The 17,318-nt window shown below is 44.0% G+C and overlaps 1 protein-coding gene across 2 annotated transcripts in view; it reads right to left on the minus strand.

Moving 5' to 3' along the window:
• Nucleotides 1-510: 510 nt before the first annotated feature.
• The window catches only part of TNNT2 (troponin T2, cardiac type), a 29,243-nt gene continuing 12,435 nt past the window's right edge, over nt 511-17,318 (minus strand). Inside the window, exons 5-16 of one of the 2 annotated variants that reach the window (XM_036755269.1) lie at nt 17,218-17,280; nt 16,836-16,859; nt 12,882-12,915; nt 10,055-10,115; nt 9,401-9,517; nt 7,880-7,957; nt 6,827-6,937; nt 5,919-5,927; nt 4,992-5,101; nt 4,157-4,247; nt 1,106-1,146; nt 511-825 (exon numbers count right to left, since the gene is read on the minus strand). In XM_036755269.1, coding sequence (XP_036611164.1) covers nt 780-825; nt 1,106-1,146; nt 4,157-4,247; nt 4,992-5,101; nt 5,919-5,927; nt 6,827-6,937; nt 7,880-7,957; nt 9,401-9,517; nt 10,055-10,115; nt 12,882-12,915; nt 16,836-16,859; nt 17,218-17,280 — 785 coding nt within the window. In that variant the 3' untranslated portion in view covers nt 511-779. The remainder of the gene's footprint in view (nt 826-1,105; nt 1,147-4,156; nt 4,248-4,991; nt 5,102-5,918; nt 5,928-6,826; nt 6,938-7,879; nt 7,958-9,400; nt 9,518-10,054; nt 10,116-12,881; nt 12,916-16,835; nt 16,860-17,217; nt 17,281-17,318) is intronic. The other variant, XM_036755270.1, reaches the window with a different exon arrangement.

Genomic DNA, 17,318 nt, shown 5'->3' on the forward strand with positions numbered 1-17,318 from the left:
ATTCTACCCTGCATCATATTTGTGTACATATATTATTTATGACTCTCTGTAAGATTGCAAGTTCCCTGAGGGTAGAGACTCTGTCATTCTCCATCTTTGACACCCCTGGACCTGGTATAGTGCTGAGCCTTGCATTTTTTTTTAAACCACACCTGTGATTTAATCATCACTGGGAAATGCCTGGTAAAGAAATCCTGTCCACTAATGCAGATCAGTAATCTCTCAGCAATTTATAGTCTTAGAAACTGCTTGGGGCAGTAAGACATTGTGACCTATTCAGGGTCCTAGAGTTTATATGAGTCATTGGCAGGACTTGGACTCAGCTCTTCCTCACTCTAAAGCTCCCTTTCTACGATACCATGCTACCTTGCAAATAGTATCTTTCAAACATATACTGAATTGAATTGAAGTTTAGATTCTTCATTGACTTGACTTTTGTGTCAGAATTATAGGAAATGGGTTTTTACACTCACGTTCTCTCCTTGTGAAATGGTAAAAGTGACAAGGATGCTGTTTAGTCTGTGTTGACTTTTATTAGAGGCACTATGTGTGTGTGTGTATCTGGGAAAGAGGGGAATAGCCACTCATTTGGGCTATCTCTGTGCATCCAAGTTCAAAGCTCTCTCCAGTCTCCAGAGGGGACCAAAGGAACCGGGGACAAAGTGGGGCTGTGAAACCACAGAGGAGTAGAGAAACATCTAGCAGATTCATCAAGGAAGAAGCCTGGGGCTCTGAGGGCCCTCATAACCTCCATGGCAAGGAGCTACCCAGACCCTTTTCTATTTCCACCGACCAGTGACTTTGGCCTTTCCTCGGGTCTTGGAGCTGTAAGGAAAAAAGCAACACTGAGACATAGAATGAGCTGGAGTGAGCTTCACCAGATGTGGTTCTGGGGAGCAGACAGAGAAGGGAAGTTGGTCCTAAGGAAGGGGGAATAAGGGTTAGAGAAGCTGCATTGAGGGTGAAAGAGGGAAAGGGGGAAGAATCAGGAAGAACTTTGTAGAGGGGGAGCAAAAAGAGAAGCATGTGGGCCAAGAGGAAGGGACAGGAATCATACAGAGCAGATTAAGTAGGAGGGTTGGGAGCGAGAGCAGTGGACACTTACACTTTCTGGTTATCATTGATCCTGTTTCTGAGAACATTAATCTGCAAGAGAAATAGGATTGGGTGAGCAGAGCCTGAGCCCAAACGGCAGAGCCACAGGACCAGAAAAGCCCAGGAACAGGATAGAGCTTGGCCCAATGGAAAAGAGAATAGGCAAGAAGGTGAGCCCAATTGCCCCATATCTGCATTGTCTTGTATTACCTTATAATTAAAGTTCAGCTTCCTCTGCTACCTTGGTGCTGCCTTGCTTTTTAGACCTAATCTCATATTACTTCCCAAACACACGTTATACTCCACCAACCTAAGCAATTCTCTGGACCCCAGACATAGTCTTCACTATCCTGCCTCAAGACTTCTGTTTAGTCTGTTCTGAAACTCAGGTAGTATCTATGATTTCTTTGAAGTGGGAACTCCCTTCTCCAGTGGAGACTTTCACAGACAGTCTTAGTTGCCTGAGGATGTGAAGGGTTAAGTGACTTGCCAGGGTCATATAGCCTAGGGCAACAGGTTACTTTGTATACATTTGGTAATTACCCACTTCTCTATTCCCAAGGAAATAGAAGCTCCTTGAAGTTAGGGACTATTTTATTTAGTCTTCCTTTTTCCATCCCCTGGCACTGCTGGTACAGCCAATTAATAAATACTGGCTGAACTGAACCCAATGACAATAATAAATCCCATGTATAACTTTCTGATGGTCTTCAAGCTGGTTCATTTTGGCAGACTTAAGAGAGGGCATGAGTGAGAGCTATACAGTTTCAGCCACAATCTGCCTTATTGGAGGGGATGCCCATATCCCCATATTGAAGAGATCCCAGATCCAAGGGCGTGGGGAAGGGGAGGTATTTACATACATTCCCTGATTTCATATTCACAACAACTCCACTGAGGTAGGGAGGTACAACATACATTATTACACACTTACACAGCTGAGGAAAATTAGCTTAGAGAGGTTTCTTAGATATCTTTCCCCAGGTCACACAGCTACCTAGGCAAGAGTGGAACCTCCTTCCTCACTTTTACCCACTGACCTTTTACCCCTCTTTCAAATCCCCATTTAAATGCCACCCCCTCTCTTTCCCTCAGACCTACATAGTCCTTGGTTTTGTAACCATGTAATAATACACTCATGTGATATTGTGAATTATGCCTATCCGAGTTGGTGTCTAAATTCCCTACTAGACTTTAAGTTTCTTTAGGGCAGGGGCCATAGCTTAAATGGACTTTTTTTTCTCCCTCAATAAACATCACATAGTACTCTCCTTACAGTGGGCATTCACTAAGTGCCGGGTTATACTGTAAGACTTCAACCAGGTACGAAAGTTGGGATTCTGGGGCCACCCTGAAGTCCAAGGAAGGGTGTCTGGTTTTTTCATATTCACACTCCAGGATTACAGGATAACATTAGACTAAAAAAAAGGGTTCTAATGATAAGCCTGTATCAGGGGTATGCTGGTAAATATTTAATAACCAGCTCTCCATTTAAAAAATTTATATATAGGACACAATTTTGAGTTTAACTCGCATTATTAACATTTTCTCCATCACTTTCTCAAGTCTGGACCATCAACAAAACAATAAATCAAGCCCAGATCTGTAGCATTTGTCAATTTCCAAAGTATAAATGCTCATGCTGAAAATTTAACAGTCAGGTCAGCAGTTGGAGCTGACTTCAGCACACCATTGTATCCACATAGTTTACTTGATGGGGAAGCTTCTAAGTGTGTGAACACAAAGTTCTGAAAGGGCAGGAGTTGGGGGTGGTGGTGGTAAGAGAAGTGGGTTCTATGGTTGTCTGACCCCAAGAACTCAGACTGATTCAGGTGGCTGGGAAATTTTTTGAGATCAGAAGCACTAAACCTAGTCTTCACTTTCGATTCAGGGAATCCCTAGTTTACTTCATAGTTTATCTCAAGGGTTAACTTCTACATAAAGCCTTTCCTGATCCTTCGAGCTACTTAAGGCTTTCCCTGAAAAAAATATTGAATTTATTTTGTATATATTTATACTTATATCTTCTCTAATGAAAATGTAAACTCCTTATGAGAAGAGATTGTCCCATTTCTGTCTTTGTACTCTAGTCACCTAGCACACTGTCTGGTACATAGTGGTTCTTTATTAATTTGTTGCTTGATAGGAGCAGTGCAAATAGCCTGGTTCATTCAAATCATTTACCAGAATTCAATAGAAAAGACATTGACATAGAATGCTAGATCTAGAAAGTGACTGAGTCCAAGGAGTAAATGAACTGAGCCTATGTTGCTCCCACTGCTTATGGGGATCAGCAATATATTCCCAAGGCCAGAGCCAGAAAGAAACTCCATTTCCTTGGGTGGTTAGTGGCAGTGATTCCCAACATTTCATCTTTAACATGCATTTGACTTCACCTCCTATTTGAGGCATCCCACTTTCTGGCCATTCTGTGCCGCCTTAATGTGTCTCTTCTGCTGGGTGGAAGTTCTGAAATCACGTGTCTGTGTATGTGTGCCTGTCAGTGCAAGTGAGGCCCAATTGAAGAGGGTAGTGGCCCCAGAATTCTCCCTGGGCATCACCCAACTTCAGCCCAGGGAATAATTTAGTATTTAATCAAGTCTTTGGCAAGAAAAGAATGATACTAATACCTTATATTTATATTGTACTTTAGAGTTTGCAAATCCTTTACATTCCCTGACCTCACTTGATCCTTAGAAAAATCCTGGCAGTTAGAAAGGACTAGGATAATTCCCCTCATTTTACGAATAATAAAACTGAGGTTCAGAGAGGTCAATACAGCTACTAGTAGAGTTGGAACTCAAACATAAATTTCCTGACTTCCAGGTCAGAGATCTTTTCACTATATCACTGTTATTGGTGATAGTAAGGGGTGAGCAGGAGACTGAAGGACCTTGGAAGGACTTCAAAAAAGGATTTTGAAGAAGATATAGGGGGACTAGATTGGGGGTAATTAGGGGTTGCAGAGCAACCAGAGGGAGTGAGGCATGCTGGGAACTCAGGGGATCAGTCAGGATAACAGAAGAGATGATAAGAACTGGGAGGAATGTGATCCTCTTACTTCATATTTCTGTTGCTTGAATCTCTCCTGTAGGTCAAATTTCTCTGCCTCCAGATTGTAGATTGTTTGCCATAGATCCTTAGCCTTCTCCCTGTGGTGGAGGAAAGTAGGAGGCAGCAGAGATAGGAGGGAGGCAAGTCAGAGCAATGGAGTCACCGAGCCCACTCCTGTGGACTCATTACCAAAGTTCCAGGCCACCCAGAAGATTCTCACCACAACCCTAAGCCAAACAGCAATCTTGATCTCAGGTACCTCAACCACTCTTTCCAACCCTAGAGACACTGGGAATTTCTCCAGTCCATATTAAGGGCCCATTGCCCACCAAGGGGGTCAATGAGCTAATGCTTCCTAGAAGATCATAGAAGGCTGAGCCAACCCTTTGGGTATAAGGTCCAGTCTCATGGCTTCCACTGATCCCAGGTTTAGGCTAACTCTAAAATGTCTCTTAGGGATCTCTAGGAGTGAGGCAGAGTAATAGGGGAAGGCTCCCAGGAGGAAGCACCTGACATAAGCTGGTGGTGGTGACCAGTGGTTCCTTGGGGAGGTAGGAGCCAATGGAATTTCTTAGCTCATGGGGTCACCCCATCTCCTTCACCCAACTCACCTTCATTGTCAGCAGGGATCAGCACCCTCGCTTCAAGGGCTCAAGGGACCCCCAAGTGAATCTTCAAATGGGGCACTCCACATACAACATTCTTGTCCACTTTTCAGGTATAACAAAGGTCATGCATGGGATGCTGCTGCCCCCTAGTGGTACTTGTTGAGAATGGTACCTCCCCAGCTAAATCTACTCAGCTTTGGGTTCCCCTTCAAGCCAGCTTGCCATCTCTCTCACCTCAGCTGATCTTCATTCAGATGGTCGATAGCCAACACCTTCCTCCTCTCCGCCAAGATCTTCTTTTTCTTCTCCCTTTCTGTCTGCCTTTTCCCAGTCTTTCTCTCTGTCTAGAGTGAGAGGGAAGGGAAACCAAAGAGGATCTCAGGGAAGGGAGAAACTGTCATCCCCTGCCCCTCCACTAATATCTATCCCGGCCATAAGGACTGCAAAGGGTCCCTCACAATTCCCTTCTTGGGCCCCAGGCACCTGGAGTCCTTGAAGAAGCTTAGACTTTCTGGAAAGTTACTACTGAGGGAGGGCTCTCCTGAGGAAAAGAGAGGGCATGCGGTACAGGGGGAAGAGAACAAATCTGAAGTCAGAGGACCTGAGTCCAAATCCCATCTCTGCCATCTGTATAGATGGGGGCAAGTCACTTAACTCCTCTGGGCCTCTGTTTCCTTCTCTGTAAAATGAGGCAGTTGGACTAGATGGCCCCTGAGGCCCCTTCCAGCTCTTGATCTGTGATGACATTACAACTGATTTCCTCTTTGTCTTAGATTTCTCTCTACTCCTGTCCCCCCAACTCTGGATCTTTTTCTTTTAATAACCCATTGACATTGGGACCCTTAAATCACATAATATCAGAACTTAAGTGGCTTCAGAGGTTTCCTAGTCTGACCTGTACCTAAACGAGGGTCTTCTCTACAGTACCTTGGCAAGTGGTCCGCCAGCCCCTGCTTGAGTAACTCATGGTGGGAAAGCCATTACCTCCAGAGGAAGGGTCCTCCGGGGTCATTTAATGCAATAATAACCTAAAGCATCAATCCCTCAATCATACCCCTAACCCTGTCTGCCATTATCCTTCTGTGGTCCTTCAGCAGAGACACTTCCTCTTCCAGGGAACATTCCCAGATTTATGAATGGACTTCAAATGTTGATACCTACCTGAGCTTGCTAGACCAGGAAACCATGAGAGAAAGACCAAGAGAAAGACAGACATGTAGACAGAGACCCAAGGGAGATGTAGGGAGTGGGATGGGGGAAGAAAACGGAAAAAGAGAAACACAAGGAAAGGGAGAGAAGGAAAGGAAAAAGCAGCAAATGTTAACTGTTTCTGTCTATTGTGACATAAGTCTCTGTGGGACAGGAATGGGAATTCTCTTTTCCAGAGAGAATGAATGTTAATTATATTTGGGGCATGGGGAACAGGATGGCATTAACCCTGGAGATTGCAGACTTTGGAAATCAGAGAGACAATTTCTCCTGCATTGTGGAAAACAGCTGCCTTTCCCACCCCCTAGACACATGGAAGTTCCAATCCATCAGGGCCTTGGGATGACCTACCCCAATCCCTGGGGCATCGAAACATAGCCCTATAGCATATGTTACTAGATCCTATTAAAAAGTGAGGGTATATTGGGTGGCAACTTAGGGAGGCAGAGCTGTTGCTGTTGTCCTATTGAGTACCTTTAGGTACCTGTTACTATCTATCCTACAAATGTCAGGGGTGGTGGGGATCCTTGGGGCAATGGGGCAGGCTTGGCTTGCTACTATTGGACAAGGAGAAGTATCCCAAGAGATGCCAGAGGCAGCTTCTAAGGGAATATAGATGGCTGAACCCACTGTGGGGTTGAGAGAAGGATATCTATGCTTTGGAGATGTCTCAAACCTAGATGTCTTGAAAGGGTGAGATTTATAACCAGTAAATGGGAGCTTCTTCCTGAAGATCCAACCTAAATCCTTCTAGTCTAATGGAAACTTCTTTCCTCATGGATGTTGCTGACCTATCCTCGTTTATTAATAATGTCCTACTCAGGGACTGGGCCCCTATCTCCATGACATGCTCTTCCTACCTTTTGAATGTAACCACCAAAATGCATCATATTGGAGAGAGCTTTCTTTTTCCGAGCATCATCTTCAGCCTTCCTCCTGTTCTCTTCCTCCTCTCGTCGGGCTTTTTCTTCCTGTGTGGTTGTAGGGTGAAAGGGAATGGAGTGGAATATAACAAGTTAGTAGAGAATCCAGGGAGAAGAAACCAGCTGTTGTCCTTGGGGAAAACATTTGTCATGGGGTGGGAGGTACATGGTTCATAGAAGACCATGGCTGGTCTGGGGGAGTTCCTGAACATATGTTTTTGAACACCAGTACAAATGTTCACATTTATCCCAGTTAAACCACTTGCCCAAAACGTCATATGGCAAGTAATGACTCAAACCTCTTTCTTCTGACTCCCATCCCAGTAATCTTTCCAACATAGCACAACAGAAAGGGCTATGTTACCCTACTATCTTTACCCTTTATCCATGAAACATAATCTCCAACTAAATTGTTTTACCCAAACATCCTGACATGTACATACACACATGTACATATATATGTATGTGTGTATTGCATGTACCTAGTTAGTATTCATTAGAATGTGAGCTTTGCAAGGACAGCAGCTATTTTTTGCCTTTCTTTGTATCCCTAGCGCAGTGCTTGGCTCATAATAAATGTTTAATAAATATGGGTTGACTGACATATCTAGTGGGGTATAGTAGAAATATTACTTGATGTAGAGTGAGGAGATCTGGGTTCTAGTTTCAGCTCTGCTACTAAGAAACTGTGTGACCTTGAGCAAGTCATTTTGATTACTAATGCCCTTTTTCAGCTCTGTGACCTATAAGGCTTCATTCCTTTCCCTAAACCTTAATGAATCAGGAGCAACCAATTTTCCTTCTATCTAGATCCTGGAGGGAGCTTGGACATTGGTGTTTGTGTATTAAGGAGTGCAGCCTGGTCGGAAACAATGTATTATTAGGGGCATACCTGCTGTTGTGGCTGTGGGTCAGACAACAATAGAATGGGGGTGGTGGTGGTGTCGGGTGGTAGGAACACCACGGAGAAGGGGACTATTGGTCACTCACCGCCAGCCGGTTCTGACGCTCCTTCTCTCGTTCACTCCGGATGCGCTGCTGTTCTGCTCGCTCAGCCCTCCGATTCTCCTGCAAGGAAAAGAGTTATGGCCAGTGTGGAGGTGGGGAGGGGGTGGAGAGAGAGAAGGAGGAGCTCCTTCAGCAAGGGTCATCAGGCAGCAAACAAGCACTGGAAAAATGCAAGAGGAGCAAATTCAACACAGAGCTTCTGTCTGATCTCGCTTTCATTTTCACCTTTCAAATCAATCCTTGACCTACATGCCTGATAATTAATCTTCTCTATGATCTTATCATGTCACTCCTCTGCTCAAAAACCTTTAATGTTCACTATTGCCTATAAAATCCTTAGCCTAGGATTCAAGTCCCTCTTGGGGTGCCATTTTTTCTAGCTTTCCTCATACCACTCTCTTCCACGTACACTCCACTCCACCCAAGCTAGACAACCCACTACCCCTTATTCATGTTAAAAGCACACTGGATTTGGACCCAAAAGACATGGGGTTCAAATACCAGCTCTCTAAGAGTAAAAGGTACAGAGCAGTTGGTGATCTGTACTAGTAGAGGGAATTTCCTCATCAGGAGTTCCCTGCATCAGTGAAATCGCAGGTAAGTCAAAACAAAAGCAAAGGAACTAGCTTTTATATACCATGACTAGGTTAGGGCTGCTCTTTCTATCAGTCTGGGAAGGCATCCTGGAGGTTCCAGAATTGACTCATTGGGAGAATGGGATTGAGATGGGCAGAACGGTTAGGGGGGCAGTGAGGGTAGGATGCCTAGAAAGCAAGGAAGAAAAAATAGTGATAGCTAATAATTAGCACTTTACGGTTTGCAAAATGCTTGGTTTGACATGTATCACGTCATCGGATCTGAGTACAAAGTACACCAGACTTAGAAAGATGGCCATTCAGATCCTGGCCCCCATCACTAAGTAGCAACTGGGTGGCACAGTGAATAGAATAGTAGGTTTGGAGCCAGGAAAACCGGGGCTCAAATCCCCTCTCTTTATGTCTCTAGGTAAGTCACTTATGCTTTTTCTGTCTGTAGGTCACTTAAATTTCCTCATCTGTAAAATGGAGATCGTAACAGCATTTAAACTGTTATCTGCCTCAGTTTCCCCATATGTACGATGGGGATAATAATAGCATGAGGATCAAAGGAAATAATATATTATATATTCCATATTTATGGTACTCTGCAAATGCTCGAAGCACTATATAAATGTTATACCTCATTATTAATTGTGAACACTGCACAAATCCCCCAATCTCTCTGGGTCAGCTTCCTCAGCCACCAAACAGCAACAGCAATACTGAGCCCACCTACTTCCCAGGGTTGGTTTTGTAAACTGTCAAGAGCTTTGCAAACATGACCTGTTATTCCTAGCACTGCGTTGTAGGTTGTTAGATGGGATGAGACTCAGAAGTGCCCCAAACTTGAACCCATCACCCAGAGGAACAAGCCTCTAGTCCCCAAGTCCAGCCTTGCAGGGCTTCCCGGAGATTTCCTACTTACAATCCTATCCTTCAGTGAGATGAGCTCCTCTTCTTCCTTCTTTCGATTCTCAAAGTGAGCCTCGATCAGCGTCTGCAGTTCATTCAGGTCCTTCTCCATGCGCTTCCGGTGGATGTCCTGCCAGAGAGAAGGATACGCTCATGGCATCAGAGATTTACCATTGGAAAGGAACTTGGAGGTCATCGAATCCAACCCCTCGTTTTGTAACTCAGGAAGATGAGGTCAATAGACTTGTTCAGGGTCACACAAGTTGTAAGTATCTAAGAGAGGATCTGAACTCAGGTCTTCCTGACTCCCACTCCAGCACTCTATGTACTTCATCAAACATCTAACAAGGCCTCTAGTCCTAAGTTAAGATTGCCAAGCCTGGAGTGGGGATAGAACAGTGGTGAGGAGGGAGACATCTCCAAGTGGACAATCAGACAGGATGGTGGCCAATGGAGGAATCTGACTTTGTCCAGAACAGTCCCAAGCAGATGTTGTCTAGGGACCCTGACACTATCTAGTGGTCTGGGCATGGGTCTGCCTGTACTGGAGGACAGAAGATCATCCCACCCAGATTGACTCCAGCCCATATAGAGCTCCTTTCTTCCTCAAGGAGAAGAAAGAGTTCTCTTGACTTTCTGGTCTGCTCTTTGCAGACTCAATACTTACATCAAAATCCACTCTCTCCCCATCAGGGATCTTTGGTGGTATCAAGTTGGGCATGAATAGCCTGTAAGGAAGAGGGAGATGGAGTGAGTGAAGATCACCCTCATCTGAATCATAAGGTTTGTAGCTCGGGGGGCCCATCTAGTCCAATCCTCCCATTTTACAGATGAGGAAACTAAGACCAGACTAGGGGAGTGGCTGACTTGTCTAAAGTCCCAGGAAGTAAGAAGCAAAGCTGTTTTATAGGAGGCCAGAGTGAGCCAGCAGCATAGAAGACCTATTTCCTTTCTCTGAACTCCAAGCCTCTCCTACAGTCAACTCTCAGCTACAGTTGACAGTTGTCCAGGTTGTAACTTCTCCAACCCCAGCCTTCAAGACCTTTTCCTGCTTGTTTACAGGATCTGGCAATGAGATCAGGGGAATACAAGCCTGTCCAAGGTGGTTATAGGCTCATGGGGCACTCATTAGAGCTGAGAAGGACCCCTTTACATTGTGAACTCATTAAAGACAGGAACTATCTTTTACTTTTTTTGTGTGTATCCCCAGCATTTAGCACAGTGCCTGGCACATAGCAGGTGCTTAATAAAAGCCTGTTGACTGACTGACTGACCTCACATCCCCCTGGTCTAATCTCCTAATTTTTTTATGTGAGTTCTTTGTGGTCAGCTCTGATGAAGGGAATGGAAGGGAAAGTGTCAGAAGCAAAGTGTAGGGAAGAGGTTAGGGTTCTCTTCAGGTTTCAATCAATCAGTAAACATCTATTAAGTGCCCGCTTTATTTCAGGCTGAGGACCCAAAAAGAGGCAAAGGCAGCACCTGCCCTCAAGGAGCTCACAATCTAATTGGGGAGACAACAAACAAATATATACAAAGCGCTCCATATAGAAGATAAACAGGCAATGATTAACCAAGGGAAGGCACAGAATCAAGAGCGGATGAGGAAGGCTTCTTGTAGAAGGTGGGATTTTAGTTGGGACTTTGAGGTTTCTCTATGTTCTTACAGCACAGAAGATAGAGTGCCAGGCCTGGAGTCAGGAAGATCTGAGCTCAAATCTAGCCTCAGACACTTACAAGTCATGTAACCATAGGCAAATCACTTAACCCTGTTTACCTCAGTTTCCTCATGTGTAAAATGAGCTGGAGAAGAAAATGGCAAACCACTCCAGTGTCTCCGCCAAGAAAACCTCAGATAGGGTCATGACTGAAATGACTGAACGACAAAGGTTCTTCCCATACTCCATTACTACCACAGATGGAAAGAGTCATAAGATCTTAACCTCATCGGGTTAGATGGAAGGGACCTCAGAGGCTTTTTAGTCTGACCCATTCACTTTACAGGTGAAGAAACCAAGATGGACTAAAAGAAAGATACTGCCGTTGCACAGACATAAGGAAGACAGGATGATATGGCGGAAAAGGCACTAGATTTCAAGTCAGAAGATGTGGGTTCAGCATCTTGATCTGCTGCTTACTAGCTGTGTGAATTTGAACTTGTCCTTTTACCCAGCTGAACCTCAGTTTCTTTATCTATGAAATGAAAGGGTTGGACTAGAATCCAATATCTAAGAACCCTTCCAGCTCTAAACCCCGGGATCCTATGTCCCTATAAGGAATGAGGATTGTAACTAGGACTAACCTCCATTCATTTTCAGAAGGTCTCACTGAAATGGGAAGAAACTGGAGGAGGTATCGAGACTCTGGCTGTGCTGTGTGTGTTTTCCCCTTCATCCCCCTTCTCTCCATTCCATCTCTAGGCAACTTCTGAAGATGGGTGAGAGTTGAGCCCTAAAGAACCTCTGATCAGGCACCTCATTAAGGTCTCACTTTATGAAGGCTAACACAGAACCCCTGACTTGTGTATCATCCTCACACTATGGAGTGGTCAAATTTCTCCTCCTCCTTCTGCTTCTCCAGGTGTGCCTCTCAGATGTCCCAGTGATCTAGACTGACATAGCCTGGAAAAAATGCTGGTTGGAATGTTCATCCCCTGGAGCCAGAGATTCTACTGCCAGGGCATACACCTGAAGGTGCTCATTGATAAAAAAAAAAAAGAAGGGCTCCATCTACTCCAAAACATTTATAGTTTTTGTGGTAGCAAAGAACTGAGAAAAAACTAAATGCTCATTGATTGAGGAATGGCTTGAATAAATTTTGGTACATGAATGTAATGGAGTATTATGGTACTGTAAGAAATGATAAATACAAAGAAGTGTGAAAAGACTTACATGAACTGATGCAGAGTGAAGTAAACAGTCAAAACCAAAACAATGCACCCAAAGATTACAATGGCATAAATGGAAAGAACAACCACCACAAAGCAGAAATGAATGTTGCAAAATTACAAAACATGAGCTTGGCCCCAAAGAAGGGATATGAGACATATCCTCCCTACAGAGAGATGTTTGTGGGGGGCAGGGCGGTGGGGGAATGTAGGTATGGAATATTACATATATTGCCAAATTTTTTCAATGTATTGATCTGTTTTGCTAATTTTTTTCTTTAAAAAATTATTTGATATATGAAATGACTCTCTGGGAGAGGGAGAGGAAAGGATACAAGGGGATAGTTAGACTTATGTAAAAACAAAATAAAATCTGTTTTTAAAAATAAAATCCTCTTTGAGTAATACCTAGGTGCCCGGTCTTTCCTGTTCCAGCCTCAGCTACAGGGAAGGCCCCTGAACTAACTCTCCCTTAGAACACGAAAGGACTATCTATGCTTTCCCTCTTCCCACATGCTGCAACATTCTACATTTTCTCCACTCCGATCTTTGGGGCAAGACCTTAAATCTCCCATCTTGTATCACCCAATCAAAAGGGTTTCATACTCACTTGGGCTTGGGTTTAGATTCCTCCACTGGGCCATCTAGAGAAGAAAGAGGAAAAACACATATGAGTTAAGAGACCTGGGTTCTAGTCCTGGCCTGCACCTGACCCTTAGAACCTGTATGAGCTTTTGAAAACTGCTTAAACTCTCTGAGTCAAGCTCGGTTTTCAACTGTGATAACCCAGGCAAGTAGCATCGGCTCTCTGGGCCTCTGGGCCATTTTACTCTGACAGTAAAATGAAGGGGCTGGGCCAGTTCATCTGTTTCCTTTTATCTATAGGATTCTGTGGTTTTTAGCAGACAGGGGGCGCTGCCAGCCAGTCACATTAGACTTTTTCCATGATTGCTGGCAGTCTCCCTTTCACCTCAGCAGTTATATGCTCCTCTCACCAGCAGAGGGCACTTAGGGAAGAAGCCAAACTCTCCAGGACTCTCAAACAGTACACAAGCTCTATCTCCTCCTCTAGGTCTCCTCCTTTTATGGGTAGCAGTGCTCACCCTATTGGTCTCTGGATGTGGTCCGTGTGGACTTATCCAATTACTATCTTGACTTGGCTCAGCTACCACCCTCTGGGAGAACTCTGCCCTCCTACGTTTGAGCTGTATAGGCATTGAACTCTAATCATATGAACCCAGCATCATGGAATCAGTCACACCAATATTGTTTATTGTCTGTGATCTTTACTTACAATCGTAGAGTCAAAGGGATAAAAATCAAAATAGAATAGAAAAAAAATTAGGAGTAAAATCAAAATACATTATAATGAGCACAAATGAAGCTTCTCCTATACCCAGATCACCACAGGCTATAAAGCAGCAAAGTATTGATAGACTACTCAGAGTCAGGGTGTGTGTGCGTGTGTGTGTGTGTTTCACTCATGTCTGACTCTTCATGACCCCATTTGGGGTTTTCTTTGTAAAGATACCAGAGTGATTTATGATTTTCTTCTCCAGCTCATTTTACAGATGAGGAAACTGAGGCAAACAGGGTTAAGTGACTTGCCCAGGGTCACACAGCTAGTAAGTGTCTGAAGCTGGATTTGATCTCACAATGAGGAGTCTTCTTGACTTCAGGCCCTGTGCTCTATTCCCTGTGCCACCTACCTGCACTAGAGTCAGGAAGACCTGAATTCAAATTTTACCGTGGGCAAGTCACTGAATAGTCCTCAGCCTCAGTTTCCTCAGCTGTAAAATGGGGATAAAAGCACCTATCTCACATGGTAATTGTGAGGATAAAATTATGTCATGTTTGCAAAGGGGTTTGCAAACCTTGAAAGCGCTATATAAAATATCAAGGAGCCCAAGGGCTCCTTGATACATTTCAGGTGCTTACACCCAGAACATAAGTATAACTCTTGCTATAGTTTTAAGAAAGGGCAGTTCCTCAGATACTCCCCAATCACTAAGGATTTCAATTCCTATTATCTTTTTCTCCTCTAGTCAATCAGAACATCCCTAGAAGAGGAGGAGCAATGGAGAAGTAGGTCCCCATCTCCATCCCCTTCATTACCCTCTCATCCCCAACAGGGGAAGGTGAGCCTGAGTTCCCGTATGAAACGCTGTAGGTGGGTTGGGATTGAGGGTTCAGGGGATCACATGAGCTAGAAGTCCATGGAGTTTTTAATCTTTTTTGTGTCAGCAACTGATCCCTTGGGCAGTCGAGAGAAGCCTATGCACCTCTTCTCAGAATAATGCTTTTAGATAACGAGGGAAATGCTAAATTTTAATTCGAAATTGGTGAAAATAAAGATTTTTTTTTCCTATCCAAGTTCATAGAACCCCTGAAATCTATCCATGGACCTGTTGAGGGACAGGGGTGGGCTATGGACCCTACTTTAAGAACTACTGATCTACCAAGAAATTCCAAAAGACTCCTGATGGAAAATACTATCCATATACAGAGATAGAACTGATGGAGTCTGAATGCAGATCAAAGCATACTATTTTCACATTTTCCATGGCTTTTTCTTTTTGTTCTATCTCTTGTTTCACAACATGACTAATGTAGAAATATGTTTTACATTATTGCACATGTATAACCTATATCAGATTGCTTGCCGTCTTGGAGATGGGGAGGGGAAGGAGAAAGGGAGGGAGAAAAATTTGGAACTCAAAATCTTTCAAAAAGTGAACTGTCTTTATGTGTACTTGGAAAAATAAAATACTATTAAATTTTTTTAAAAAAGAACTCGATTCATTCCATTGATTATAATTCTTCTTTACAACTGGACTATTGTGTAAATAAGTTCAATGTGAAGGTGTATGTAGATCCTATATCAGATTACATGCCGTCTTGGGGGGGCAGGGGGGAGGAGAGGGAGGGAGAGAAAACTTGAAACTCAAAAACTTGTAGAACTGAGTGTTGTTAACTAAAAATAAAAAATAAATTAAAAAAATTAAAAAAGAACTCCTGATCTAGGGCAACCCCCTCATATTACAAATGGGGAAACTGAATCTCGGAGAAGTTAAATGACTTGCTCAAGGTCTCAAAGCTAGTTAGTATCAAAACCAGGATTTGAACCATGAGTCTTCTAACTCCCAGTCCAGCATCTTCCCTCCTGTATCATGTTATATGTATTTAATACTAAGATCCCCAGACTCCCAGGCAGATGTAGCATTGCCCCCGCCACATGACTCCCTACCCCCACTTCTGAGTGAGAGAGATCTTTGATAAACAGCCTTCCAAAGCTGCTACCCCAGAATTCCTCCCCTCTCACATCCCCCAATCTTCTCAGATTACTCCCCCTGGACTCTATGCAGGCCCACAAGGGTGAGTCACCCAAAGCTAGGGCAGCTGCTGGTGATGTTTCAAGCCCACAGTAAGCCTCTGGCCTCTCTTGCTTCCAAACTATCTTCAACACCTGCTTTTTCTGCTAACCCATTCATTGTATATGCTCAAGGGACCACTAAAATGGGCATTGAAGCCGAGTTGCATTCATCAGCCTGTAGATTACATATAGTGGGAGTCAGCTACTTCTTCCCGTCTAAAGACTACAAAATAATTTGAGTGATTTAGCTTAAAGGAATATGAATCCAGAAAAATATTTGGTCTCCCCACACCTCCTCAGCCCCACCCCCACCGCCACCATCCAGATCATCTTGTCTATCAAAGCTGCATAGAAGTGTCTTTTTCATTATCTGCTATTTTGGGTTGTCAGCTATTTGGGACTGTCTGTACCCAGGAGTATCTTAGAAAGGCAAGGGATAAGTGGGTACTGGGGAGACACGTCTTCCTCTGCATGCATGTCCATCCTCCTGTCCTTCTCCTATCCTCAGCTGAATGGAAAAATACTGGCTACAGCTCGGGACTCCATTGGCTTAATTGTGGCTCTGGGAAATCTGGGCCAGCTAGACAGTGCAGTGGCCAGAGTCCAGTCAGGAGTCAGGAAGACTGGAGTTCAAATCTGGCCTCAGATACTTACTAGCTGTGTGACCTTGGGCAAATCACGTCACCCTGTTTGCCTCAGTTTCCTCATCTGTAAAAAGAGCTGGATGAGGAAATGGCAAACCACTCCAGTATCTTTGCCAAGAAAACCTCAAACAGGGTCATGAAGAGCCAGACATGACTGAAAATGACTAAACAACACCAAATGTGAGGTCTATAATAAGGTATTTGGAGTACTACATGGGATCTTTTTTATCTGCCCCAGATTTGATTTATCTATGTGTAACCTGGGTAAATTGTCAGGGATTTGGAAGGTGCAAATATTGAGATTTCAACATCCCAACCATGTGTCTTCCAGAGAGAGTTTGGCCCTATCCGCCTACTCATGCACATCTTTCCTCCTCACTTCACTCATCCCATTTGGAGTCTAGAGCATCTCCCTCAGAAGGAGAAATATAAGCAAAGCTCCCCCTCTCCTTCCTTTCCCAGCTATTAGAAACCTCCTCCTCCCTATAGCCCCTGTCCCTCATGTCCTGGCTCCCCACTGCTCAGATCTACACCACCCCCAAATTACCTTCAACTTCTTTAACTTCTGTTTCTAAAGAACAAAAGAAAAGGCAGGTAATGGATACAGTCCTGAGCTCCAAAAGTCCCACATGAATATAGCCCTTCCCTTGCTACTTGTCTGTCAACCACAGAGAGAGTTCCAGCCTGTTCACTGGACTATCTCAAGCTGTGGTAGGTTATGAATGAGAGACAGAAGGAGCAGCTCCATTCATTCTGATCCTAAAGACCATCATTCCATGGTGGAATTCTCTTTGAAACAAAAATAAGAAAGGGAACCTTCAAAACTAGCCAGGCTATTAAAAAAAAACTTTTAGGTTCATCTAGGTATCTAACTTTCACTTCCCTCATCTTGATTATCAATTTCACCCACCCCTATCCCACTGTCCTACCTTCTACCTTGCTCTCCTCGACCTCTGGCTCAGCCTCCTCCTCAGCAGCAGCCAGGTCTTGTTCTGGATGATGGGGAAAGGGCAGTGAACAACTGAGATTT

This window comes from Trichosurus vulpecula, chromosome 4 (genome assembly GCF_011100635.1).
Source record: "Trichosurus vulpecula isolate mTriVul1 chromosome 4, mTriVul1.pri, whole genome shotgun sequence".
NCBI lineage: Eukaryota > Metazoa > Chordata > Mammalia > Diprotodontia > Phalangeridae > Trichosurus > Trichosurus vulpecula.